At 49.3% G+C, this 27808-nt stretch overlaps 1 protein-coding gene across 7 annotated transcripts in view; it reads left to right on the forward strand.

Annotated features, from left to right (window-relative positions):
* Nucleotides 1–27808, forward strand: part of LOC137378393 (DENN domain-containing protein 3-like) — a 211245-nt gene that overhangs the window by 92124 nt on the left and 91313 nt on the right. For all 7 annotated transcript variants that reach the window (XM_068048680.1, XM_068048681.1, XM_068048675.1 and 4 more), the window contains exons 9-13: nt 592–704; nt 1921–2076; nt 4931–5027; nt 9890–9993; nt 11696–11883. In XM_068048680.1, coding sequence (XP_067904781.1) covers nt 592–704; nt 1921–2076; nt 4931–5027; nt 9890–9993; nt 11696–11883 — 658 coding nt within the window. The remainder of the gene's footprint in view (nt 1–591; nt 705–1920; nt 2077–4930; nt 5028–9889; nt 9994–11695; nt 11884–27808) is intronic.

Genomic DNA, 27808 nt, shown 5'->3' on the forward strand with positions numbered 1-27808 from the left:
TTTCTCCCGCTATCTCTCATTCGCTCTTTCTCACTGTCTCTCTCTCTTTCTCACTGTCTCTCTCTCACTCTCTCTCCTCCATCTCAGTGTCTCGCTCTTTCTCATAGTTTCTCTTTCGCTCGTTCTCACTGTCTCTTTCTCTCTCTTCCTCAGTCTCTTTCTCTCTCTCTTTCTCACTGTCTCCACCTCCCTCTCTTCCCATCAGATAAGAGTATTGGAATGTCGAGCAAAGACAGGTAAATGGAGTTGAGCCAAAGGCCAGCCATGAACTGAATGAATGATGGAACAGGTTCAAGGGGCTGAGTGGCCTCCTCCTGTTCCTGTTGAATGGAAATCAAAGCTTACTGATCATTGCTGCTTTCCCAAGGACTCAAAGCTATGCGAGATCCTTTTGTTTCTTTTCAAAACCTAAGCCTGATATTTCCTGGCCACCCTTTCCCAACCTGCCTCATTTTCTGGCCTATTTTTTTCATTTACATTCGATGGAATTCCAGTCTTTGGTTCTTGGTTCCTCAATGAGAAAAGCAGTGCAGCGTGAATGTGTTTCTCGTGTTAGTACAACACCGATCACTCTGGGCGTTCTCTTTGCAGGTGGAGGAGTTAGTTCTGGTGGATGTTGATAATGGTACAGTCCTGACCACACAACACAAGGGGCTCGAGACCCCCCACCTGCCCACAGCTGCAGTCGAAGAATTCTTAAACAGGTAATGGACCCACCTGAGCTACAGGGCGTCCTGAGGCGTCATTGGCAGAGAGGCTTCTCCTTCCAGAAATACATTGGTGTGTTATTCCCAAAGGGTTAGTGTTGATTGGACTCCGTTGAAACCCTAGAGGGTCTAAATAAAACCATGCGGGGGAGAGCCAGGTATAGACCAGGATTAAGATTTTGTTTGGACTAACAACCAAATCAGGTTGTAATGGAAGCCTGGTATTGTCTGTTGGGTAGAACAAGATTACCTGCCCATTGAACCTGCTCATCTGTCTATATTTTGAGATATCCTGGGTGTCATTTATAAAGCAGAATCCCTTCAGTCGACAGAAAGCTGAGTTACATAAGAAATGGAGGAAGAATTTGCAAGACGCCCAGCCCCAAAACCAGGGCCTATAAATATATGATCGTCACAATAAATCCAATCAGGAATTCAGGAGAAACCGCTTTGTCAGAGAGTGCTGAGAATGTGGACATCGCTACCACAGGGAGTGGTGGGGGTTAATAGAATAGATACATTTAAGGGGAAACTGGATAAACACATGAGGGAGAAAGGAATAGAAGGATATGCTGATAGGATCAGATACGATTCGGAGGAGGCACGTATGGAAGATAAACACCGATATGGACCTGTTGGGCCAAATGGCCTGTTTCTGTGCTGAAGATTCTGTGTCATTCTATATAATTCTGAGCCCTTCGATCATTGTGAGGCACATAAAGGGTTATCGTCTTCAAGAAAAAGTGTTTAGAGACTTTTATTTGGTAGAGAAACAGGACGACCCAAACTGTTTGCAAGATAATGAAGCCACTTGCACATGATGACCAAAATCGTACAGGCAGGGAAATAGTGGTGAGGTACAGATCATCTGTGATCTAATTGAATGGGGAAGACAGGCTCAAGGGGATAAATAGCCTCTTCCTTTTTCCTATGTTGTGTTCCGCCATCGTCTTTGCATCATTTCTTGAAATCAAAAAAAAGGTTTAAAAAAGCTTTTCATGAAAAGGTGTTGCTTCTTTAACAGGTTTACGAATATAATAATGTACAAGTAACCTTTGGTTGTTTCCTTGACCTTTGTACTCTGACCTCTGTAGCACCTGTACTTTGTCTTTAGTCCATGCGCATGTGATGCCAGCTCCACTTTGACCTCTGCACTGTCTGCCCCCAATGACCTCTGCCCCGTGGTCACTCACTGCCCTCTGTTCTGTTCCAGTACCCAGCAGCTGCGGGTGAACACTGAACTGGCATCAGCTCACCTACCTTCACACACAAACCTCGTAACAGCTCGAGAGAAGAAACGCTGTCAAAGGCAGCAAATGAACCAACGGATCCGACAGATCTTCCTACAGCTCATCGGGAACCTCCTCAGGTCAGCAGAGAGCCTCCTGCGGGCTGTCCAGGACAGACACGGAGTGGGAGTAAGGGAGGGCAAGTTATTTCCCCTGCAGATCATGGGCCCAGTGAGTCAGACGCAAGGCTTCAATCCACCATACACCATTAGCTTGCAAGCTGGAAAGTCATTCTTGCAAGCACTGATGATGTAATGGTGGGACTTGCACAGAAGTCTAACTTGATTGAATATTTCGAGGAGGTGACTAGATGTGTAGATGAGGGTAAAGCAGTTGATGTAGTTTTAGTTTTTAGTTTTAGTTTTAGAGATACAGCACTGAAACAGGCCCTTCGGCCCCCCAAGTCTGTGCCGACCATCAACCACCCATTTTTTATACTAATCCTACACTAATCCCATATTCCTACCACATCCCCACCTGTCCCTATACTTCCCTACGACCTACCTATACTAGGGGCAATTTATAATGGCCAATTAACCTATCAACCTGCAAGTCTTTGGCATGTGGGAGGAAACCGGAGCACCCGGAGGAAACCCACGCAGACACAGGGAGAACTTGCAAACTCCACACAGGCAGTACCCAGAATCGAACCCGGGTCGCTGGAGCTGTGAGGCTGCGGTGCTAACCACTGCGCCACTGTGCCGCCCATGTAGTCGACATGGACTTTAGTAAGGCTTTTGATAAGGTCCCACATGGAAGATTGGTTAAGAAGATAAGAGCCCATGGGATCCTGAGCTATTTGGCAAATTGAATCCAAAATTGGCTTAGTGGCAGGAGGCAGAGGGTGATGGTGGAGGGTTGTTTTTGTGAGTGGAAGCCTGTGACCAGTGGTGTACCGCAGGGATCGGTGCTGGGACCCTTGCTGTTTGTAGTGTACATTAATGATTTAGATGTGAATATAGGAGGTATGATCAGTAAGTTCGCAGATGACGTGAAAATTGGTGGTGTCGTAAATAGTAAGGAGGAAATCGTTAGATTACAGGGAGATATAGATGGGCTGGTAAGATGGGCAGAGCAGTGGCAAATGGAATTTAATCCTGAGAAGTGTGAGGTGATGTATTTTTGGAGGACTAACAAGGCAAGGGTATATACAATGGATGGTAGGACCCTAGGAAGTACAGAGGGTCAGAGGGACCTTGGTGTACTTGTCCATAGATCACTGAAGGCAGCAGCACAGGTAGATAAGGTGCTTAGGAAGGCATATGGGATACTTGCCTTTATTAGCCGAGGCATAGAATATAAGAGCAGGGAGGTTATGTTGGAGTTGTATAAAATGCTAGTTAGGTCACAGCTGGAGTACTGTGTACAGTTCTGGTCACCACAGTATAGGAAGGATGTGATTGCACTTGAGAGGGTGCAGAGGAGATTCACCAGGATGTTGCCTGGGCTGGAGCATTTCAGCTATGAAGAGAGACTGGATAGGCTAGGGATGTTTTCCTTGGAGCAGAGAAGGCTGAGGGGGACATGACTGAGGTATACAAAATTATGAGGGACATTGATAGGTTAGATAGGAAGAAACTTTTTCCCTTAGTGGAGGGGTCAAGAACCAGGGGCATAGATTTAGGGTAAGGGGCAGGAGGTTTAGGGGGGATTTGAGGAAATATTTTTTCACCCAGCAGGTGGTTGGAATCTGGAACGCACTGCCTGAAGGGGTAGTGGAGGTAGGAACCCTCACAACATTTAAGAAGTATTTAGATGAGCACTTGAAATGCCATAGCATACAAGGCTGTGAGCCAAGTGCAGGAATATGGGATTAGAATAGTTGGGTGCTGGATGTCCGGCACAGACACGATGGGCCGAAGGGCCTGTTTCTGTGCTGTATAACTCTATGACTGTATAAGTCTGTTGTGTATTAAAATTGTGATTTCGTCTTACTGCTTTACCTGCACTCTGACCTTTGCTTCACTTGCACTCTGACCTCTGTGACTGGCGACTATGACTGTTCCCAATCCAAATATCGCTCCCTGGAAGACTGAAAAACTGCAGGTGCTGAAGATCCGAAAGGCCACCTGAAAATGTGCGCCCAGTCAGTGTCTGTAGCATTTCCGCCATGATCCCTTCATCAGAGTAAATACTGGGAAATAATCAGGTGGTTTAGTAAAAGTGGAGAGGTAAAAAGAAAGGGGGAGAATCAACAGATACACCAATCACAGAGAAGGAGTCAATTGGTTCAATTGATAGGAAATGATTCAATCCATTTAACCAATCAACTTCATCACCATATCTTTGTGAGGCGTCAAGCTTCTTAAACCTGGGAGTTTGGGGAAGTTGGGTAGATGGCATCCATGTAGGTTAAGTGTCAGCTGTGGCTCAGTGAGTAGCTTTCTTGCCTTTGCCTCAAGGGTTTGAGGGTTTAAGTCCTACTCCAGTGACTTGAGTGTAAAATCTAGGCTGCCACTCCCAATGTAGTACTGAGGAAGTGCTGCACTGTCAGAGGTGCTGTTTTTCAGATGAGGCATTAAACCAAGGCCCTGTCTACCCTTTCAGGTGGACAAAAATGATCCGATGGCACTGTTTTGTTGAAGAGCAGGGAAGTTCTCCCCAGTGTCCTGGCCAATGATTATCCCTCAATCAACATCACAAAAACAGATTATCTGGTCATTATCACATTGCTGTTTGTGGGAGCTTGCTGTGCCCAATTTAGCTGAAGTGTTTTCTATGTTACAACAATGACTACACTTCAAAAGAACTTCATTGGCTGTAAAACACTTTGACACATCCGTGGTTGCAAAAGGCGCCATATAAATGCAAGTCTTTCTTTTATATTCCAACACTCTCCAAGGTGCTGAAACCAACTTTGTCCTAATTCGCTGCCTTGTTCCCTTGTGCTTGGTAAACATTGGTTGCTTTATGATGCGTGTTCTCTCTACCCAGGGATGTCTCCAAGCATTTGAATTCCAAGCACCGTGTGTTTATCAAGAAGGAGTTTCTGGATTCGCGACAGCCAGCCTCTCAGCCCTTTTACAGCAGTGTGAGTAACAATCTCTCAGTGTCAACTCTGTCTTCTCAAGGGAAGCACAGTTTAGGGAACTGGCGATTTATTGTTGCACATCAGCCTGTGAAATCCCACACTTGCTTTTGGTGACACAAATTACTCCCCAAGGAAAACAAACCTGAACACAAAGTCCCAGAGCCAGCTTTCTCAGTGAATAGATTGTGATTACTAATTACTTCACTGAGTTACATTTGACAAAACTGCCCTCAGTCATTCTGTGCTATAGGGACACCAGTAACAGGGCAGATATTTGCCCTTTATAATACTTCTAACAGCACTCTAGGGTGACCTTGTCCCTTATTTGTATAACCAAACCCTTTGGTCACTCACTACTTCTAAGTTTTCAAGTCATTGTGAGTTTGCAATATTGTAAAACATATCTTGAAGGTTTGCTGAGTTTTCCAGTGAAATTATAAACAAAATGTCTAAAAGCTTGAGTGAGCATGTGTGTGTATGTCGGTGTGCGTGTGTGTCAATAGGTGTGTCGGTGAGGGGGTGTGTGTGTGAGTGGGTATGTGTGTGAGTGGGTGAGTGTGTCAATGAAGGGGTGGGTGTGTCAGTGAAGGAGTGGGTGTGTGTGTGAGTGGGTGGGTGTGTGTGTGAGTGGGTGAGTGTGTCAGTGAAGGGGTGGGTGTGTCGGTGAGTGGGTGGGTGTGTGTGTGAGTGGGTGAGCGTGTCAGTGAAGGGGTGGGTGTGTCGGTGAGGGGGTGGGTGTGTGTATGAGTGGTGTGTCAGTGAAGGGGTGGGTGTGTCGGTGAAGGGGTGGGTGTGTCGGTGAGTGGGTGGGTGTGTGTGTGAGTGGGTGGGTGTGTCAGTGAAGGGGTGGGTGTGTCGGTGAGTGGGTGGGTGTGTCGGTGAGTGGGTGGGTGTGTGTGTGAGTGGGTAAGCGTGTCAGTGAAGGGGTGGGTGTGTCGGTGAGTGGGTGGGTGTGTGTGTGTGAGTGGTGTGTCGGTGAGTGGGTGGGTGTGTGTGTGAGTGGGTGAGTGTGTCAGTGAAGGGGTGGGTGTGTCGGTGAGTGGGTGGGTGTGTGTGTGTGTGAGTGGTGTGTCAGTGAAGGGGTGGGTGTGTCGGTGAGTGGGTGGGTGTGTGTGTGAGGGGGTGGGTGTGTGTGTGAGTGGGTGAGTGTGTCAGTGAAGGGGTGGGTGTGTCGGTGAGTGGGTGGGTGTGTCGGTGAGTGGGTGGGTGTGTCGGTGAGTGGGTGGGTGTGTCGGTGAGTGGGTGTGTGTGTCAGTGAAGGGGTGGGTGTGTGTGTGTGTGAGTGGTGTGTCAGTGAAGGAGTGGGTGCGTGTGTGTGTGAGTGGTGTGTCAGTGAAGGAGTGGGTGTGTGTGTGAGTGGGTGGGTGTGTCGGTGAGTGGGTGTGTGTGTCGGTGAGTGGGTGTGTGTGTCGGTGAGTGGGTGTGTGTGTCAGTGAAGGGGTGGGTGTGTCGGTGAGTGGGTGGGTGTGTGGGTGGGTGTGTGGGTGTGTGGGTGGGTGTGTCGGTGAGTGGGTGGGTGTGTCGGTGAGTGGGTGGGTGTGTCGGTGAGTGGGTGAGTGTGTCGGTGAGTGGGTGGGTGTGTGTGTGAGTGGGTGGGTGTGTCAGTGAAGGGGTGGGTGTGTCGGTGAGTGGGTGAGTGTGTCGGTGAGTGGGTGGGTGTGTCGGTGAGTGGGTGGGTGTGTCGGTGAGTGGGTGAGTGTGTCGCTGTGTGGGTGGGTGTGTCGGTGAGTGGGTGGGTGAGTGGGTGAGTGTGTCGGTTTGTTGGTGTGTGGGTGGGTGTGTCGGTGTGTGGGTGGGTGTGTCGGTGAGTGGGTGGGTGTGTCAGTGAAGGGGTGGGTGTGTCGGTTAGTGGGTGTGCGTGCCGGTTAGTGGGTGTGCGTGCCGGTGAGTGGGTGGGTGTGTCGGTGAGTGGGTGGGTGTGTCGGTGAGTGGGTGGGTGTGTGGGTGAGTGGGTGGGTGTGTCGGCGAGTGGGTGGGTGTGTGTGTGAGTGGGTGGGTGTGTCAGTGAAGGGGTGGGTGTGTCGGTGAGTGGGTGGGTGTGTCGGTGAGTGGGTGGGTGAGTGGGTGAGTGTGTCGGTGAGTGGGTGGGTGTGTCGGTGAGTGGGTGGGTGTGTCGGTGAGTGGGTGGGTGTGTCGGTGAGTGGGTGGGTGTGTCGGTGAAGGGATGTGTGTGTCGGTGAGTGGGTGGGTGTGTCGGTGAGTGGGTGGGTGTGTCGGTGAGTGGGTGGGTGAGTGGGTGAGTGTGTCGGTGTGTGGGTGGGTGTGTCGGTGAGTGGGTGGGTGTGTCGGTGAGTGTGTCAGTGTGTGGGTCAGTGTGTCGGTGAGTGGGTGAGTGTGTCAGTGAGTGGGTGAGTGTGTCAGTGAAGGGGTGGTTGTGTCGGTGAGTGGGTGGGTGTGTCGGTGAGTGTGTCGGTGTGTGAGTGGGTGTGTCGGTGTGTGAGTGGGTGTGTCGGTGAGTGGGTGAGTGTGTCAGTGAAGGAGTGGGTGTGTCGGTGAGTGGGTGAGTGTGTCGGTGAGTGGGTGAGTGTGTCGGTGAGTGGGTGAGTGTGTCAGTGAAGGGGTGGGTGTGTCGGTGAGTGGGTGGGTGTGTCGGTGAGTGGGTGGGTGTGTCAGTGAAGGGGTGGGTGTGTGTGTGTGTGAGTGGTGTGTCAGTGAAGGAGTGGGTGTGTGTGTGTGTGAGTGGTGTGTCGGTGAGTGGGTGTGTGTGTCAGTGAAGGGGTGGGTGTGTGTGTCAGTGAAGGGGTGGGTGTGTCGGTGAGTGGGTGGGTGTGTCGGTGAGTGGGTGGGTGTGTCGGTGAGTTTGTCGGTGTGTGGGTGGGTGTGTGGGTGGGTGTGTCGGTGAGTGTGTCGGTGTGTGGGTGGGTGTGTTGGTGAGTGGGTGAGTGTGTCGGTGAGTGGGTGGGTGTGTGTGTGAGTGGGTGGGTGTGTCAGTGAGTGGGTGGGTGTGTCGGTGAGTGGGTGAGTGTGTCGGTGAGTGGGTGGGTGTGTCGGTGAGTGGGTGGGTGTGTCGGTGAGTGGGTGAGTGTGTCGGTGAGTGGGTGAGTGTGTCGGTGTGTGGGTGGGTGAGTGGGTGGGTGGGTGAGTGGGTGAGTGGGTGAGTGTGTCGGTTTGTCGGTGAGTGGGTGAGTGTGTCGGTGTGTGGGTGGGTGTGTCGGTGAGTGGGTGGGTGTGTGTGTGAGTGGGTGGGTGTGTGTGTGAGTGGGTGAGTGTGTCGGTGAGTGGGTGGGTGTGTCGGTGAGTGGGTGGGTGAGTGGGTGAGTGTGTCGGTGAGTGGGTGAGTGTGTCGGTGAGTGGGTGGGTGTGTGTGTGAGTGGGTGGGTGTGTCGGTGAAGGGATGGGTGTGTCGGTGAGTGGGTGGGTGTGTCGGTGAGTGGGTGAGTGTGTCGGTGTGTGGGTGGGTGTGTCGGTGAGTGGGTGGGTGTGTCGGTGAGTGGGTGGGTGTGTCGGTGAGTGGGTGGGTGAGTGTGTCGGTGTGTCGGTGAGTGGGTGGGTGTGTCGGTGAGTGGGTGGGTGTGTCGGTGAGTGGGTGGGTGTGTCGGTGAGTGTGTCGGTGAGTGGGTGAGTGTGTCGGTGAGTGGGTGAGTGTGTCGGTGAGTGGGTGAGTGTGTCAGAGAAGGGGTGGTTGTGTCGGTGAGTGTGTGGGTGTGTCGGTGAGTGTGTCGGTGTGTGAGTGGGTGTGTCGGTGAGTGGGTGAGTGTGTCGGTGAGTGGGTGAGTGTGTCGGTGAGTGGGTGAGTGTGTCAGTGAAGGAGTGGGTGTGTCGGTGAGTGGGTGAGTGTGTCAGTGAAGGGGTGGTTGTCTCGGTGTGTGGGTGGGTGTGTCGGTGTGTGGGTGGGTGTGTCGGTGAGTGGGTGGGTGTGTCGGTGTGTGGGTGGGTGTGTCGGTGAGTGGGTGAGTGTGTCGGTGAAGGGGTGGGTGTGTCTGTGAGTGGGTGGGTGTGTCGGTGAGTGGGTGAGTGTGTCGGTGAGTGGGTGGGTGTGTCGATGAGTGGGTGAGTGTGTCGGTGTGTGGGTGGGTGTGTCGGTGTGTGGGTGGGTGTGTCGGTGTGTGGGTGGGTGTGTCGGTGAGTGGGTGGGTGTGTCGGTGAGTGGGTCGGTGTGTGGGTGGGTGTGTCGGTGTGTGGGTGGGTGTGTCGGTGTGTGGGTGGGTGTGTCGGTGTGTGGGTGGGTGTGTCGGTGAGTGGGTGAGTGTGTCGGTGAAGGGGTGGGTGTGTCTGTGAGTGGGTGGGTGAGTGGGTGAGTGTGTTGGTGTGTCGGTGAGTGAGTGAGTGTGTCGGTGTGTGGGTGGGTGTGTCGGTGAGTGGGTGAGTGTGTCGGTGAGTGGGTGAGTGTGTCGGTGTGTGGGTGGGCGTGTCGGTGAGTGGGTGAGCGTGTCGGTGAAGGGGTGGGTGTGTCGGTGAGTGGGTGGGTGTGTCGGTGAGTGGGTGGGTGTGTCGGTGAGTGGGTGGGTGTGTCGGTGTGTGGGTGGGTGTGTCGGTGTGTGGGTGGGTGTGTCGGTGTGTGGGTGGGTGTGTCGGTGAGTGGGTGAGTGTGTCGGTGAAGGGGTGGGTGTGTCTGTGAGTGGGTGGGTGTGTCGGTGAGTGTGTCGGTGTGTCGGTGAGTGAGTGAGTGTGTCGGTGTGTGGGTGGGTGTGTCGGTGTGTGTGTGGGTGTGTCGTTGTGTGGGTGGGTGTGTCGTTGTGTGGGTGGGTGTGTCGTTGTGTGGGTGGGTGTGTCGGTGAGTGGGTGAGTGTGTCGGTGAGTGGGTGAGTGTGTCGGTGTGTGGGTGGGTGTGTCGGTGTGTGAATCTGTGTTAAGTGTTGCTGATACATGACGAGGGTTTGGGCTGTTGGAGAGAAGGTGAAACTGTCCTGCTTCTTCCACAGTTCCTGAAGACAGACCTGTTCCATTGCTTCCTCAAAGCTCGGCTCAATAAGAAGGTCGATGCATTCACCCGTTGGGAGCTCATGACGCGGACTGACTTGAGCAGGTAATGACAGCTGAGAATGTGTTGTGGATGGTGGGAATGGGGCCAGAATTTCATCAACTCTCAAACTCTCATCAATAATCAAGTGCAGTTCCATCACCTGGGGCATCAAGTGTCAGAGCACAGACCAGCACAGAGTGCTGCTGTGTGAGACCTGATCCCACAGCATAAAGAAATAGAAAATAACGATTTACATTTCGAGAGCTCCTTTCACGACCTTAGACTATCCCAAACACTTCCCACCCAATGAAGTACTTTGTAATGTAGGAAACGTGGCAGCCGATTTACACACAGCAAGATCCCACAACAGTTTCAGTGATGTTGATTGAGGGATAAATATTGACCAGGAGACTGGGAAGAACTCCCCTGCTCTTCAACGTAGTGCCATGGAATCTTTTACACCCACCTGAGAGAGCAGACTGAGCCTCTATTTAATGTCTCATCTGAAAGACAGCACCATCAACAGTGCAGCACTCCCTCCGTACTGCACGGGAGTGGCAGCCTGGATTATGTGCTGAAGTGTCTGGAGTGAGACTGAACCTCCTGATTCAGAGATGAGGGAGCTGCCCATTGAGGCTTGGCTCAGATCTCAGAATCTGTCCAGTATTTATGTTACAATAATGAATCAGTATGAAATATAGTGCAGGAGGGAGCAGAAGTGATCATTGGACAGAAACGTCTTCTTTCTCAGTTTGGAGGCGAGATTTAACATCGAGTTGGGTTTATTCAGTATGTGTAAAGCCCATTTATTCCATTAGCTTCCACAGCACAATTTATACCCACCCACTTAATTTTGTTCCACAGTTTGTTTACAAGTTCAGTTGACTTTCCTACACATTTAATCTCCCAGTACTAACAGAATGAAATCTACCTTATAAGGGCCTCCATCCCACCCGAACTATTTCTTCTCCCCCACAGCCCATGTCCACTCTACCCACCCATTTAATTTTCACTATAAGCAGATTCTTTTGCCCTCCATCTTCCCATGTGACTGGCTTGATCTCATCGCTCTCTGGCTGCAGAAGGCGACAATCAGATAACGTTATGACTCCTGATAACAATCCAATGATGCTTCCTGCAACATATGCGAGCCTGGACATTGGGCGAGGTTGTGCGGCTGTGATATTCTCCCCAACACTCACTGCGTAGGTTGATGACTGGGCACGGGCTGCCAGTAACCATGGAAGTGAGTTACCAGCACAGGAAGATGAAAGGAAACACTGAAGGGAAGGAACTTTTTTTTTTTTTTGGAAAAAGTTAGTGTTCGAATTGTTTTTATAATTCATTCATTCTCAGCATGTGGGCATCACTGGTAAGGCTAGAATGTATTACCCACCTCTAGTTATCTTGAGGAGGTTATGATGGTCCACCTTCTTGAACTGGAATGGCTTAATACAACCCAGAGGTCACTCAGCCACTTCAGAAGCCAATTAAGAATCATCTGCATTCCATGGACCTGGAGTTACACATAGGCCCAGACTGGGTAGGGACATCAGGTTCCGTTTCCTAAAGGACTTTACTGAACCAGTTGGGTTTTTATGACAATCTGACGCTTCATGGTCACTTTTACTGAGACCAGATTTTTATTTCTAACTGAATTCAAATTCTTAAACTGTCCTGATGGGATTTGAACTCTCATTCTATGGATTATTAGTTGAGTAACATAACCACCTCCATGAACCATACCCCATCTTAATTGTTTCAGGGTGAACTGGGACCAGACCATGGGCTCTCGTTCATCAATCACTCTCACAGCAGATACCCTGAGGAAGAGAAAGGATCAAACTCTTCAGTCTCGACAGGTCTCAAGCACGAGTACGAGCACGATCGATGACACAGGATCCCTTGACTCAGTAACGCCGCACAACTCATGCAAACTCAGCAGATCTTCAGGTAATGCACCACATTGTCAGCCACTTTCATTTTTGAGTCAGATCTTATGATTTTAAAATAACAATGCCAGTGGAATTTGTCTCCCAGAGCAGGTACAGCACGGGGTTAGAGACAGAGTAAAGCTCCCTCTACACTGTCCCCATCAAACACTCCCGGGACAGGTACAGCACGGGGTTAGATACAGAGTAAAGCTCCCTCTACACTGTCCCCATCAAACACTCCCGGGACAGGTACAGCACGGGGTTAGAGACAGAGTAAAGCTCCCTCGACACTGTCCCCCATCAAACACTCCCAGGACAGGTACAGCACGGGGTTAGAGACAGAGTAAAGCTCCCTCGACACTGTCCCCCATCAAACACTCCCGGGACAGGTACAGCACGGGGTTAGAGACAGAGTAAAGCTCCCTCGACACTGTCCCCCATCAAACACTCCCAGGACAGGTACAGTACGGAGTTAGATACAGAGTAAAGCGCCCTCTACACTGTCCTCATCAAACACTCCCAGGGACAGGTACAGCACGGGGTTAGATACAGAGTAAAGCTCCCTCGACACTGTCCCCCATCAAACACTCCCGGGGACAGGTACAGCACGGGGTTAGAGACAGAGTAAAGCTCCCTCGACACTGTCCCCCATCAAACACTCCCGGGACAGGTACAGCACGGGGTTAGATACAGAGTAAAGCTCCCTCTAAAAAAAAAAGAAAGATAAAAAAAAACGGGGTTAGATACAGAGTAAAGCTCCCTCTAAAAAAAAAAAGAAAGATAAAAAAAACGGGGTTAGATACAGAGTAAAGCTCCCTCTACACTGTCCCCCATCAAACACTCCCGGGACAGGTACAGCACGGGGTTAGAGACAGAGTAAAGCTCCCTCGACACTGTCCCCCATCAAACACTCCCAGGACAGGTACAGTACGGAGTTAGATACAGAGTAAAGCGCCCTCTACACTGTCCTCATCAAACACTCCCAGGGACAGGTACAGCACGGGGTTAGATACAGAGTAAAGCTCCCTCGACACTGTCCCCCATCAAACACTCCCGGGGACAGGTACAGCACGGGGTTAGAGACAGAGTAAAGCTCCCTCGACACTGTCCCCCATCAAACACTCCCGGGACAGGTACAGCACGGGGAAAGATACAGAGTAAAGCTCTCTCGACACTGTCCCCCATCAAACACTCCCAGGGACAGGTACAGCACGGGGTTAGATACAGAGTAAAGCTCCCTCTACACTGTCCTCATCAAACACTCCCAGAGCAGGTACAGCACGGGGTTAGATACAGAGTAAAGCTCCCTCTAAAAAAAAAAGAAAGATAAAAAAAAACGGGGTTAGATACAGAGTAAAGCTCCCTCTAAAAAAAAAAGAAAGATAAAAAAAAACGGGGTTAGATACAGAGTAAAGCTCCCTCTACACTGTCCCCCATCAAACACTCCCAGGACAGGTACAGCACGGGGTAAGATACAGAGTAAAGCTCCCTCTACACTGTCCCCATCAAACACTCCCGGGACATGAACAGTATGGGGTTAGATACAGAGTAAAGCTCCCTCTACACTGTCCCCATCAAACACTCCCGGGACACGTACAGTATGGGGTTAGATACGGAGTAAAGCTCCCTCTACACTGTTCCCATCAAACACTCCCAGGACAGGTACAGCATGGGGTTAGATACGGAGTAAAGCTCCCTCTACACTGTCCCCATCAAACACTCCCGGGACACGTACAGTACGGGGGTTAGATACGGAGTAAAGCTCCCTCTACACTGTTCCCATCAAACACTCCCAGGACAGGTACAGCATGGGGTTAGATACGGAGTAAAGCTCCCTCTACACTGTCCCCATCAAACATTCCCAGGACAGGTACAGCATGGGGTTAGATACGGAGTAAAGCTCCCTCTACACTGTCCCCCATCAAACACTCCCAGGACAGGTACAGCACGGGGTTAGATACAGAGTAAAGCTCCCTCTACACTGTCCCCATCAAACACTCCCAGGACAGGTACAGCATGGGGTTAGATACGGAGTAAAGCTCCCTCTACACTGTCCCCCATCAAACACTCCCAGGACAGGTACAGCACGGGGTTAGATACAGAGTAAAGCTCCCTCTACACTGTCCCCCATCAAACACTCCCAGGACAGGTACAGCACGGGGTTAGATACAGAGTAAAGCTCCCTCTACACTGTCCCCCATCAAACACTCCCAGGACAGGTACAGCACGGGGTTAGATACAGAGTAAAGCTCCCTCTGCAGTTCACTGTGCTAAATTCATAAAAGTTCTCTCTGCTGCCCTCATGTGATATTTTTCCATTTTGCACAGTAACCATCAGAGTGCTTGAGAATTGTGGCAGCCGTCAGAGGGAGTGGATGTTGGTGGAGGGCATGGATACAGGCGGAGAGGCCGAGGGGGTGGATATGGGTGGAGGTGTGGTTGCACTTGGATACAGATGGAGGGGTGAATATGGGTGGAGGGGGTGGATATGGGTGGATATGGGTGGAGAGGGAGGATATGGGTGGAGGGGCAGGATATGGGTGGAGGGATCCAAGGGGTGAATATGGGTGGAGGGATGGATATGGGTTGAGGGGGTGGTTAAGGTGGAGGGGTGGATATGGGTTGAGAGGGCTGAGGGGGTAAATATAGGTGGAGGAGGAGGATATAGGTGGGGGGTGGATATGGGTGGAGAGGGTCGAGGGGTGGATATGGGTCGAGGGGTAGATATGGCTGGAGGGGGTGCATCTGGGTGGAAGGGTCAGAGGGGATGGATATGGGCGGAGGGATCTGAGGGGGTGATATGGGTGGAGGGGTCCGAGGAGGAGATACAGGTGGAGGGGTCCGAATGGGTGATATGGGTGGAAGGGTGGATGGGTGGTTGATCAGCCCCAGGCTGATACTGTGACCCTGTAAGAGGGCGAATATACCACACAATGCTGTGCTGACATTGAGAGACACTCTCTGGTGTGAAGAAAACAGCACATCACAACAATCCACACAACAATCCACACATCACAACAATCCCCACATCACAACAATCCACACATCACAACAATCCCCACATCACAACAATCCACACATCACAACAATCCACACATCACAACAATCCACACATCACAACAATCCCCACATCACAACAATCCGCACATCACAACAATCCAAACATCACAACAATCCCCACATCACAACAATCCCCACATCACAACAATCCCCACATCACAACAATCCCCACATCACAACAATCCCCACATCACAACAATCCCCACATCACAACAATCCCCACATCACAACAATCCCCACATCACAACAATCCCCTCATCACAACAATCCCCACATCACAACAATCCCCACATCACAACAATCCCCACATCACAACAATCCGCACATCACAACAATCCCCACATCACAACAATCCCCACATCACAACAATCCGCACATCACAACAATCCACACATCACAACAATCCCCACATCACAACAATCCCCACATCACAACAATCCGCACATCACAACAATCCCCACATCACAACAATCCGCACATCACAACAATCCGCACATCACAACAATCCCCACATCACAACAATCCGCACATCACAACAATCCCCAAATGGCCACAATCCGCACATCACAACAATCCGCACATCACAACAATCCGCACATCACAACAATCCGCACATCACAACAATCCCCACATCACAACAATCCCCACATCACAACAATCCCCACATCACAACAATCCACACATCACAACAATCCCCAAATGGCCACAATCCGCACATCACAACAATCCGCACATCACAACAATCCGCAAATGGCCACAATCCGCACATCACAACAATCCGCACATCACAACAATCCCCACATCACAACAATCCGCACATCACAACAATCCGCAAATGGCCACAATCCGCACAACACAACAATCCGCACATCACAACAATCCCCAAATGGCCACAATCCCCACATCACAACAATCCGCACATCACAACAATCCGTAAATGGCCACAATCCGCACATCACAACAATCCGCACATCACAACAATCCGCACATCACAACAATCCGCACATCACAACAATCCGCACATCACAACAATCCGCAAATGGCCACAATCCGCACATCACAACAATCCGCACATCACAACAATCCGCACATCACAACAATCCGCACATCACAACAATCCGCACATCACAACAATCCGCACATCACAACAATCCCCACATCACAACAATCCACACATCACAACAATCCCCACATCACAACAATCCCCAAATGGCCACAATCCGCACATCACAACAATCCGCACATCACAACAATCCGCAAATGGCCACAATCCGCACATCACAACAATCCGCACATCACAACAATCCGCACATCACAACAATCCGCACATCACAACAATCCGCACATCACAACAATCCGCACATCACAACAATCCGCACATCGCAACAATCCGCACATCGCAACAATCCGCACATCGCAACAATCCGCACATCGCAACAATCCCCACATCGCAACAATCCCCACATCGCAACAATCCACACATGACAACAATCCGCACATGACAACAATCCGCACATGACAACAATCCGCACATGACAACAATCCGCACATCACAACAATCCGCACATCACAACAATCCGCACATCACAACAATCCGCACATCACAACAATCCGCACATCACAACAATCCGCACATCACAACAATCCGCACATCACAACAATCCGCACATCACAACAATCCGCACATCGCAACAATCCGCACATCGCAACAATCCGCACATCGCAACAATCCGCACATCGCAACAATCCGCACATCGCAACAATCCCCACATCGCAACACTCCCCACATCGCAACAATCCACACATCACAACAATCCGCACATCACAACAATCCGCACATCACAACAATCCGCAAATGGCCACAATCCACACATCACAACAATCCACACATCACAACAATCCGCACATCGCAACAATCCGCACATCGCAACAATCCCCACATCGCAACAATCCCCACATCGCAACAATCCCCACATCGCAACAATCCCCACATCACAACAATCCGCACATCACAACAATCCGCACATCACAACAATCCGCAAATGGCCACAATCCACACATCACAACAATCCACACATCACAACAATCCACACATCACAACAATCCACACATCACAACAATCCGCAAATGGCCATAATCCCCACATCACAACAATCCCCACATCACAACAATCCCCACATCACAACAATCCCCAAATGGCCACAATCCGCACATCACAACAATCCCCACATCACAACAATCCCCACATCACAACAATCCCCACATCACAACAATCCCCACATCACAACAATCCCCAAATGGCCACAATCCGCACATCACAACAATCCGCACATCACAACAGTCCCCACATCACAACAATCCCCACATCACAACAATCCCCACATCACAACAATCCCCACATCACAACAATCCCCAAATGGCCACAATCCGCACATCACAACAATCCCCACATCACAACAATCCCCACATCACAACAATCCGCACATCACAACAATCCGCACATCACAACAATCCGCACATCACAACAATCCGCACATCACAACAATCCGCACATCACAACAATCCGCACATCACAACAATCCGCACATCACAACAATCCGCAAATGGCCACAATCCCCACATCACAACAATCCCCACATCACAACAATCCCCACATCACAACAATCCCCACATCACAACAATCCCCACATCACAACAATCCACACATCACAACAATCCGCACATCACAACAATCCCCACATCACAACAATCCGCAAATGGCCACAATCCCCACATCACAACAATCCCCACATCGCAACAATCCCCACATCGCAACAATCCGCACATCGCAACAATCCGCACATCACAACAATCCGCACATCACAACAATCCCCACATCACAACAATCCGCAAATGGCCACAATCCCCACATCACAACAATCCCCACATCGCAACAATCCCCACATCGCAACAATCCGCACATCACAACAATCCGCACATCACAACAATCCGCACATCACAACAATCCCCACATCACAACAATCCCCACATCACAACAATCCGCACATCACAACAATCCGCACATCACAACAATCCACACATCGCAACAATCCGCAAATGGCCACAATCCACACATCACAACAATCCGCACATCACAACAATCCGCAAATGGCCACAATCCACACATCACAACAATCCGCACATCACAACAATCCGCAAATGGCCACAATCCACACATCACAACAATCCGCACATCGCAACAATCCCCACATCACAACAATCCGCAAATGGACACAATCCACACATCACAACAATCCGCACATCACAACAATCCCCACATCACAACAATCCCCACATCACAACAATCCCCAAATGGCCACAATCCGCACATCACAACAATCCGCACATCACAACAATCCCCACATCACAACAATCCCCAAATGGCCACAATCCGCACATCACAACAATCCCCACATCACAACAATCCGCACATCACAACAATCCGCACATCACAACAATCCGCACATCACAACTATCCGCACATCACAACAATCCGCACATCAGAACAATCCGCACATCACAACAATCCGCACATCACAACAATCCGCACATCACAACAATCCGCACATCACAACAATCCGCACATCACAACAATCCGCACATCGTAACTGTCCGCACATCACAACAATCCACACATCACAACAATCCACACATCACAACAATCCACACATCACAACAATCCACACATCACAACAATCCCCACATCACAACAATCCCCACATCACAACAATCCCCACATCACAACAATCCCCACATCACAACAATCCGCACATCGTAACTGTCCGCACATCACAACAATCCGCACATCACAACAATCCGCACATCACAACAATCCGCACATCACAACAATCCGCACATCACAACAATCCGCACATCACAACAATCCGCACATCACAACAATCCGCACATCACAACAATCCACACATCGTAACTGTCCGCACATCACAACAATCCGCACATCACAACAATCCGCACATCACAACAATCCGCACATCACAACAATCCGCACATCACAACAATCCGCACATCACAACAATCCGCACATCACAACAATCCCCACATCACAACAATCCGCACATCACAACAATCCGCACATCACAACAATCCGCACATCACAACAATCCGCACATCACAACAATCCGCACATCACAACAATCCGCACATCACAACAATCCGCACATCGTAACTGTCCGCACATCACAACAATCCCCACATCACAACAATCCACACATCACAACAATCCACACATCACAACAATCCACACATCACAACAATCCCCACATCACAACAATCCGCACATCACAACAATCCACACATCACAACAATCCGCACATCACAACAATCCACACATCACAACAATCCGCACATCACAACAATCCCCACATCACAACAATCCACACATCACAACAATCCCCACATCACAACAATCCCCACATCACAACAATCCCCACATCACAACAATCCGCAGATCACAACAATCCCCACATCACAACAATCCCCACATCACAACAATCCCCACATCACAACAATCCGCACATCACAACAATCCCCACATCACAACAATCCCCACATCACAACAATCCGCACATCACAACAATCCACACATCACAACAATCCGCACATCACAACAATCCGCACATCACAACAAGCCACACATCACAACAATCCGCACATCGTAACTGTCCGCACATCACAACAATCCCCACATCACAACAATCCCCACATCACAACAATCCACACATCACAACAATCCACACATCACAACAATCCGCACATCACAACAATCCACACATCACAACAATCCCCACATCGTAACTGTCCGCACATCACAACAATCCACACATCACAACAATCCGCACATCACAACAATCCGCACATCACAACAATCCCCACATCACAACAATCCACACATCACAACAATCCGCACATCACAACAATCCACACATCACAACAATCCGCACATCACAACAATCCGCACATCACAACAATCCGCACATCACAACAATCCGCACATCACAACAATCCCCACATCACAACAATCCGCACATCACAACAATCCGCACATCACAACAATCCGCACATCACAACAATCCGCACATCACAACAATCCCCACATCACAACAATCCGCACATCACAACAATCCGCACATCACAACAATCCGCACATCACAACAATCCGCACATCGTAACTGTCCGCACATCACAACAATCCCCACATCACAACAATCCCCACATCACAACAATCCACACATCACAACAATCCACACATCACAACAATCCGCACATCACAACAATCCAAACATCACAACAATCCCCACATCACAACAATCCCCACATCACAACAATCCCCACATCACAACAATCCCCACATCACAACAATCCCCACATCACAACAATCCCCACATCACAACAATCCCCACATCACAACAATCCCCACATCACAACAATCCCCACATCACAACAATCCCCACATCACAACAATCCGCACATCACAACAATCCCCACATCACAACAATCCCCAAATGGCCACAATCCGCACATCACAACAATCCGCACATCACAACAATCCGCACATCACAACAATCCGCAAATGGCCACAATCCCCACATCACAACAATCCCCACATCACAACAATCCCCACATCACAACAATCCACACATCACAACAATCCCCACATCACAACAATCCGCAAATGGCCACAATCCCCACATCACAACAATCCCCACACCACAACAATCCGCACATCGCAACAATCCGCACATCACAACAATCCGCACATCACAACAATCCGCACATCACAACAATCCCCACATCACAACAATCCACACATCACAACAATCCGCACATCACAACAATCCACACATCGCAACAATCCGCAAATGGCCACAATCCACACATCACAACAATCCGCACATCACAACAATCCGCAAATGGCCACAATCCACAGATCACAACAATCCGCACATCACAACAATCCGCAAATGGCCACAATCCACACATCACAACAATCCGCACATCGCAACAATCCCCACATCACAACAATCCGCAAATGGACACAATCCACACATCACAACAATCCGCACATCACAACAATCCCCACATCACAACAATCCCCACATCACAACAATCCCCAAATGGCCACAATCCGCACATCACAACAATCCGCACATCACAACAATCCCCACATCACAACAATCCCCAAATGGCCACAATCCGCACATCACAACAATCCCCACATCACAACAATCCCCACATCACAACAATCCGCACATCACAACAATCCGCACATCACAACAATCCGCACATCACAACAATCCGCACATCACAACAATCCGCACATCAGAACAATCCGCACATCACAACAATCCGCACATCACAACAATCCGCACATCACAACAATCCGCACATCACAACAATCCGCACATCGTAACTGTCCGCACATCACAACAATCCACACATCACAACAATCCACACATCACAACAATCCACACATCACAACAATCCACACATCACAACAATCCACACATCACAACAATCCCCACATCACAACAATCCGCACATCGTAACTGTCCGCACATCACAACAATCCGCACATCACAACAATCCGCACATCACAACAATCCGCACATCACAACAATCCGCACATCACAACAATCCGCACATCACAACAATCCGCACATCACAACAATCCGCACATCACAACAATCCACACATCGTAACTGTCCGCACATCACAACAATCCACACATCACAACAATCCGCACATCACAACAATCCGCACATCACAACAATCCGCACATCACAACAATCCGCACATCACAACAATCCGCACATCACAACAATCCGCACATCACAACAATCCCCACATCACAACAATCCGAACATCACAACAATCCGCACATCACAACAATCCGCACATCACAACAATCCCCACATCACAACAATCCCCACATCACAACAATCCGCACATCACAACAATCCGCACATCACAACAATCCACACATCACAACAATCCGCACATCACAACAATCCCCACATCACAACAATCCACACATCACAACAATCCCCACATCACAACAATCCCCACATCACAACAATCCACACATCACAACAATCCCCACATCACAACAATCCGCACATCACAACAATCCCCACATCACAACAATCCCCACATCACAACAATCCCCACATCACAACAATCCCCACATCACAACAATCCCCACATCACAACAATCCACACATCACAACAATCCACACATCACAACAATCCGCACATCACAACAATCCACACATCACAACAATCCCCACATCGTAACTGTCCGCACATCACAACAATCCACACATCACAACAATCCACACATCACAACAATCCACACATCACAACAATCCGCACATCACAACAATCCGCACATCACAACAATCCGCACATCACAACAATCCGCACATCACAACAATCCGCACATCACAACAATCCCCACATCACAACAATCCGCACATCACAACAATCCGCACATCACAACAATCCGCACATCACAACAATCCGCACATCACAACAATCCCCACATCACAACAATCCGCACATCACAACAATCCGCACATCACAACAATCCGCACATCACAACAATCCGCACATCGTAACTGTCCGCACATCACAACAATCCCCACATCACAACAATCCCCACATCACAACAATCCACACATCACAACAATCCACACATCACAACAATCCCCACATCACAACAATCCGCACATCACAACAATCCAAACATCACAACAATCCCCACATCACAACAATCCCCACATCACAACAATCCCCACATCACAACAATCCCCACATCACAACAATCCCCACATCACAACAATCCCCACATCACAACAATCCCCACATCACAACAATCCCCACATCACAACAATCCCCACATCACAACAATCCGCACATCACAACAATCCCCACATCACAACAATCCCCAAATGGCCACAATCCGCACATCACAACAATCCGCACATCACAACAATCCGCACATCACAACAATCCGCAAATGGCCACAATCCCCACATCACAACAATCCCCACATCACAACAATCCCCACATCACAACAATCCACACATCACAACAATCCCCACATCACAACAATCCGCAAATGGCCACAATCCCCACATCACAACAATCCCCACATCACAACAATCCCCACATCGCAACAATCCGCACATCACAACAATCCGCACATCACAACAATCCGCACATCACAACAATCCCCACATCACAACAATCCACACATCACAACAATCCGCACATCACAACAATCCACACATCGCAACAATCCGCAAATGGCCACAATCCACACATCACAACAATCCGCACATCACAACAATCCGCAAATGGCCACAATCCACAGATCACAACAATCCGCACATCACAACAATCCGCAAATGGCCACAATCCACACATCACAACAATCCGCACATCGCAACAATCCCCACATCACAACAATCCGCAAATGGACACAATCCACACATCACAACAATCCGCACATCACAACAATCCCCACATCACAACAATCCCCACATCACAACAATCCCCAAATGGCCACAATCCGCACATCACAACAATCCGCACATCACAACAATCCCCACATCACAACAATCCCCAAATGGCCACAATCCGCACATCACAACAATCCCCACATCACAACAATCCCCACATCACAACAATCCGCACATCACAACAATCCGCACATCACAACAATCCGCACATCACAACAATCCGCACATCACAACAATCCGCACATCACAACAATCCGCACATCGTAACTGTCCGCACATCACAACAATCCACACATCACAACAATCCACACATCACAACAATCCACACATCACAACAATCCACACATCACAACAATCCACACATCACAACAATCCCCACATCACAACAATCCGCACATCGTAACTGTCCGCACATCACAACAATCCGCACATCACAACAATCCGCACATCACAACAATCCGCACATCACAACAATCCGCACATCACAACAATCCGCACATCACAACAATCCGCACATCACAACAATCCGCACATCACAACAATCCGCACATCACAACAATCCGCACATCACAACAATCCACACATCGTAACTGTCCGCACATCACAACAATCCACACATCACAACAATCCGCACATCACAACAATCCGCACATCACAACAATCCGCACATCACAACAATCCGCACATCACAACAATCCGCACATCACAACAATCCGCACATCACAACAATCCGCACATCACAACAATCCCCACATCACAACAATCCGAACATCACAACAATCCGCACATCACAACAATCCGCACATCACAACAATCCCCACATCACAACAATCCCCACATCACAACAATCCGCACATCACAACAATCCGCACATCACAACAATCCACACATCACAACAATCCGCACATCACAACAATCCCCACATCACAACAATCCGCACATCACAACAATCCCCACATCACAACAATCCGCACATCACAACAATCCCCACATCACAACAATCCCCACATCACAACAATCCCCACATCACAACAATCCCCACATCACAACAATCCCCACATCACAACAATCCCCACATCACAACAATCCCCACATCACAACAATCCACACATCACAACAATCCGCACATCACAACAATCCGCACATCACAACAATCCACACATCACAACAATCCGCACATCGTAACTGTCCGCACATCACAACAATCCCCACATCACAACAATCCCCACATCACAACAATCCACACATCACAACAATCCACACATCACAACAATCCGCACATCACAACAATCCACACATCACAACAATCCCCACATCGTAACTGTCCGCACATCACAACAATCCACACATCACAACAATCCGCACATCACAACAATCCGCACATCACAACAATCCGCACATCACAACAATCCGCACATCACAACAATCCGCACATCACAACAATCCGCACATCACAACAATCCGCACATCACAACAATCCGCACATCACAACAATCCGCACATCACAACAATCCGCACATCACAACAATCCGCACATCACAACAATCCGCACATCACAACAATCCGCACATCACAACAATCCGCACATCGTAACTGTCCGCACATCACAACAATCCCCACATCACAACAATCCCCACATCACAACAATCCACACATCACAACAATCCACACATCACAACAATCCCCACATCACAACAATCCGCACATCACAACAATCCGCACATCACAACAATCCGCACATCACAACAATCCCCACATCACAACAATCCCCACATCACAACAATCCCCACATCACAACAATCCCCACATCACAACAATCCCCACATCACAACAATCCCCACATCACAACAATCCCCACATCACAACAATCCTCACATCACAACAATCCCCACATCACAACAATCCCCACATCACAACAATCCCCACATCACAACAATCCCCACATCACAACAATCCGCACATCACAACAATCCGCACATCACAACAATCCCCACATCACAACAATCCGCACATCACAACAATCCCCACATCACAACAATCCGCACATCACAACAATCCCCACATCACAACAATCCATACATCACAACAATCCCTACATCACAACAATCCCCACATCACAACAATCCCCACATCACAACAATCCCCAAATGGCCACAATCCGCACATCACAACAATCCGCACATCACAACAATCCGCACATCACAACAATCCGCACATCACAACAATCCGCACATCACAACAATCCGCACATCACAACAATCCACACATCACAACAATCCCCACATCACAACAATCCACACATCACAACAATCCCCAAATGGCCACAATCCGCACATCACAACAATCCGCACATCACAACAATCCGCAGATCACAACAATCCGCAAATGGCCACAATCCGCACATCACAACAATCCGCACATCACAACAATCCCCACATCACAACAATCCGCACATCACAACAATCCGCAAATGGCCACAATCCGCACATCACAACAATCCGCACATCACAACAATCCCCAAATGGCCACAATCCCCACATCACAACAATCCGCACATCACAACAATCCGCAAATGGCCACAATCCGCACATCACAACAATCCGCACATCACAACAATCCGCACATCACAACAATCCGCACATCACAACAATCCGCACATCACAACAATCTGCAAATGGCCACAATCCGCACATCACAACAATCCGCACATCACAACAATCCGCACATCACAACAATCCGCACATCACAACAATCCCCACATCACAACAATCCCCACATCACAACAATCCCCACATCACAACAATCCCCACATCACAACAATCCCCAAATGGCCACAATCCGCACATCACAACAATCCGCACATCACAACAATCCGCACATAGCAACAATCCGCACATCACAACAATCCGCACATCACAACAATCCCCACATCACAACAATCCGCACATCACAACAATCCGCAAATGGCCACAATCCGCACATCACAACAATCCGCACATCACAACAATCCCCAAATGGCCACAATCCCCACATCACAACAATCCGCACATCACAACAATCCGCAAATGGCCACAATCCGCACATCACAACAATCCGCACATCACAACAATCCGCACATCACAACAATCCGCACATCACAACAATCCGCACATCACAACAATCCGCAAATGGCCACAATCCGCACATCACAACAATCCGCACATCACAACAATCCGCACATCACAACAATCCGCACATCACAACAATCCCCACATCACAACAATCCCCACATCACAACAATCCCCACATCACAACAATCCCCACATCACAACAATCCCCAAATGGCCACAATCCGCACATCACAACAATCCGCACATCACAACAATCCGCACATAGCAACAATCCGCACATCGCAACAATCCGCACATCGCAACAATCCGCACATCGCAACAATCCGCACATCACAACAATCCACAAATGGCCACAATCCCCACATCACAACAATCCCCACATCACAACAATCCCCACATCACAACAATCCCCACATCACAACAATCCCCACATCACAACAATCCCCAAATGGCCACAATCCGCACATCACAACAATCCGCACACCACAACAATCCCCACATCACAACAATCCCCACATCACAACAATCCCCACATCACAACAATCCCCACATCACAACAATCCCCACATCACAACAATCCCCAAATGGCCACAATCCGCACATCACAACAATCCCCACATCACAACAATCCCCACATCACAACAATCCCCACATCACAACAATCCCCACATCACAACAATCCCCAAATGGCCACAATCCGCACATCACAACAATCGGCACATCACAACAATCCGCACATCACAACAATCCCCACATCACAACAATCCCCACATCACAACAATCCCCACATCACAACAATCCCCACATCACAACAATCCCCAAATGGCCACAATCCGCACATCACAACAATCCGCACATCACAACAATCCGCACATCACAACAATCCGCACATCACAACAATCCGCACATCACAACAATCCGCACATCACAACAATCCGCACATCACAACAATCCGCACATCACAACAATCCGCAAATGGCCACAATCCCCACATCACAACAATCCCCACATCACAACAATCCCCACATCACAACAATCCCCACATCACAACAATCCCCACATCACAACAATCCGCAAATGGCCACAATCCCCACATCACAACAATCCGCACATCACAACAATCCCCAAATGGCCACAATCCCCACATCACAACAATCCGCACATCACAACAATCCGCAAATGGCCACAATCC

Source organism: Heterodontus francisci, chromosome 16, assembly GCF_036365525.1.
Source record: "Heterodontus francisci isolate sHetFra1 chromosome 16, sHetFra1.hap1, whole genome shotgun sequence".
In the NCBI taxonomy this organism is placed as follows: domain Eukaryota; kingdom Metazoa; phylum Chordata; class Chondrichthyes; order Heterodontiformes; family Heterodontidae; genus Heterodontus; species Heterodontus francisci.